This window comes from Cannabis sativa, chromosome 5 (assembly GCF_029168945.1).
Source record: "Cannabis sativa cultivar Pink pepper isolate KNU-18-1 chromosome 5, ASM2916894v1, whole genome shotgun sequence".
NCBI lineage: Eukaryota > Viridiplantae > Streptophyta > Magnoliopsida > Rosales > Cannabaceae > Cannabis > Cannabis sativa.
This window is the reverse complement of record NC_083605.1, coordinates 12,071,919-12,075,146: the sequence shown is the minus strand read 5'-3', so window position 1 is coordinate 12,075,146 and position 3,228 is coordinate 12,071,919. Positions and strand designations below refer to the sequence as shown.

Genomic DNA, 3,228 nt, shown 5'->3' with positions numbered 1-3,228 from the left:
AAGAAAGTCTTTCTGTTATAAATCATCATGATATAATTGCATCTTCGTCATCTTGCTAAATATATTTTTTCAATTGACTGCTACAGTAACTATTTATGTATATGTGACAAAAACCTTGGCTTAACTGCTTCGTTTCCTTGTCTTAAAAAGTTATGACTCAATCCTTTTGTATGTCTTTAAATCAGTTAAATTAATATAGATTAAACACTATTTTGAAGATTAATTAAACAAAAAGTATTAAAGTTTAATAAATAAATACTATTTTGAAGATTAATTTAAAGTAGATTAAATAATTATTCCAAACAAGGCTTCTTATTCCTCTAATAATTAAGCTATTCAAATAAAAATTACTCATATTCAAAACTTGCTTAATTGGAATTCGTACCATATACCACACTATAAAAAATTATTATTTTTAGTGACAATTTTTCAGTTACAACATAATTTTTTGTGACTAAATATTACTTTTAGTCACAACAAAATGTTACTTGTGACTAGAACATAATATTTTGTTACAAGTTGTCAATAATTTAGTTTTAGTCACAACCAATTGTAATTTTTGTGACTAATACATTTAGCCACGGACCTTTTAGTCACGACATAAGAATAATAATTTATAATTAGTCACAACTTTTTTACTTTTAATCATATTAATGAAGTTAAATCACAAACTAATAAAGACAATTTATTCATCATTGTCTGAGAAAAGTGCTTTGTACAATATTTTTAACAACAAAAACAAGTTATATTACTTACATCTCTCATAAATTTATATATAACTCACTACTACAAAATTCACTATTCACGTTTATTTTTAAGTGACACTTAAAGAATTTACGTCGGTTTATAAAATCGACGTATATACCGTAGTCACAAATAGTTTTTATTAGCATCATTTTTAAAACGTCGCAAAATAAACAATTTTCGACATTTATAAACCGACGCTAAATAATTTCTTTTCTATTTTATTTTCAGCGTCGGTTGAAAAATCACGCTAAATGTTTCATGACATTTTAAAACTGTCACAAAAAACTTATTCCGTCGGTTTAAAAATGTCATATCTATTACGAAAATACTTTTTTTTTACCTATTGCGTCACTTATAAAATGAAGCACAAATATAAGTAAGGGAAAATTGCAAATTTTTCATGCAATTTTCCCCACCTGCATTATCAAATTTTAGAATAACTCTATATAATAGTAAATGCATAATACAAAAAAAATTAAAATAACATTTTTAAAACTTATATTAAATTAGTAATCAATTCTATTAACTAATCACACAATACCAAAATTGTTAATAAAATCGATTTTAAAACTTAAATTCCATGTATATCGTAAACTAAATATAAACTAATAATATATGCAAAAGATAGCAATAATCATAAAACTTGTTACTCATGTATTATATCAAAAGTACTGTAGTAACCTTAAGTACTTAATCTATAATCAAAGGCTTCACAAATTCGGCCAACTCATCCCGTACAGCATTGATCTCCTCGTTACTATAGGGAGCGTCTAACTTGAACTGTAAAATAAAAGATAAAAAAACATTAATCATTATATTAAAAGTATATATAATTAAAAATACAAACTAAATAGAGAAGAGTAGTTATTCATGTTTACATGATTTTTCAAAAAACTTGCAGGATTAACAACCGTCATGAAACTCTGGATAATCTTCATAACATAATAACCACATTGTACTCCATCCAGCTGCTGTCGACACGTGTATTGGTTGATTTTTACTGGACCCTTGTTTCGTATATTTTTTTCGATCATGTACATGTCCACAGCACTAAACAAAAAAGAAATTAATTAATGAATTGATTTGTAACATAATCCAAATTTAAAAAATTATAACTTACTTTTGGATACATTTCATAATATCAGTTCGGATAAAGTCATTCGTCGAGTCAAGATATGCAACACTTTGAGTATTGGCATGAATCATAATTGTCAACCAGTGATCACTACAGAACAAAACATGTTAATTCAGTCAACTCACTAATCGATCCATTAGTTTGTTACATTTATTAATATAAAAACATACTTACTCTGAATTCCACGGACATAACCTAATGCAACTAAGACCGGATCTTTTTCTTTGGGATCAATCACGTACATATCACACCTCAATCTCTTCATTTGCAAACAAAACAAGAGACAAACAAAATTTATTTTAAAAAGAACTTAAATAATTATGATATAAAAATTAAACATGCATAATGAAAATTATTTTAAAAGGCAAGTAAATAATACATTATCAGAAGTAACCGGAGATGGTGCTGGTGGAGCAGCTGCACAAGCTGTGGCTGGTGGAGCAACAAGTGGAGGTGTTGGAGCAGAGGCCTTGGGAGCTGGTGGAGCAGAGGCCTTGGGAGCTGGTGGAGCAGAGGCCCTGGCATTTGGTGGAGTAGAGGCCCTGACAGTTGGTGGAGCAGAGGCCCTGGCAGTAGGTGTTGCTCCTACAACTGAGGTAACAACAGCAAAAGCTGGTTCGTTGGATGCTCCCCCAACACCTGAGCCAGATGCATGTGAGGTGCCCGCAACACCACTTTGGCTTTGGACTATTTGGAGGAGTTTATTTAATAATTCATCTTGTCTACGACGATGTTCCTCTGACTCTTCAAGTCGCTTCTCCACCTCACTCATACGATCATTGTCATCGACTCTCTTTCTTTTAGGACGTGGGGTTTTGAAAAACTGTGTCTGTGTGACACCACCCCCCATTCCTCTAACACGTCCTCCATGCTCTTCGGTTCCCAAGGCTAGAGTGAGTATGTCTTTTGAGCCTTCTACTAATATTGTCCCCTCCTCAACTTGCTTTCGTATCTCAGCCTACATTCAAGAAAGTAAAATTTGTAAGAATTTGAACAACATAAAAGTGTTTAAGTATTTGAACAAGCACATATATGATAAATGGAACTTACAATCCGGTCAGCGACCTCCCCGAGCGAGTGGCCATCGAGCTCGCCGTTTTTGTTCGTGTGTATTCTAATCCACAAGTCTGCCCTGTCATATATAGTCAGCTGGTGGCCCAACTCTTTCTCCAACTCTTTCTTCAACTTTCTTAACACCACCTCGGCCCGCATGGTGATTGTATGTATTTTGACTCCTGATATCTTGCATTTTCTTTCTCTTTTTTGCCCATTCAGGACTACATCTTTTGGCAACAAATTCTTTCCAATCTTCGGGCTTGTAACATGAAGCATAAGCATCTGGAGGA

At 32.2% G+C, this 3,228-nt stretch overlaps 1 protein-coding gene across 2 annotated transcripts; it reads right to left on the bottom strand.

Annotated features, from left to right (window-relative positions):
- Positions 1 to 1,427: 1,427 nt before the first annotated feature.
- Positions 1,428 to 2,105, bottom strand: LOC133038548 (uncharacterized). 2 transcript variants are annotated; one of them, XM_061116713.1, is made up of 3 exons: positions 1,868 to 2,105; positions 1,659 to 1,797; positions 1,428 to 1,527 (listed from the first exon to the last, which is right to left on the bottom strand). In XM_061116713.1, the coding sequence occupies exons 1-3, from the start codon at positions 1,951 to 1,953 to the stop codon at positions 1,438 to 1,440; spliced, it is 315 nt and encodes a 104-aa protein (XP_060972696.1). In that variant the 5' UTR covers positions 1,954 to 2,105; the 3' UTR covers positions 1,428 to 1,437. The 2 variants fall into 2 exon arrangements, with proteins under 2 accessions (XP_060972696.1, XP_060972695.1); XM_061116712.1 differs by having other exon boundaries at positions 1,626 to 1,797; positions 1,868 to 2,097.
- Positions 2,106 to 3,228: the final 1,123 nt, after the last annotated feature.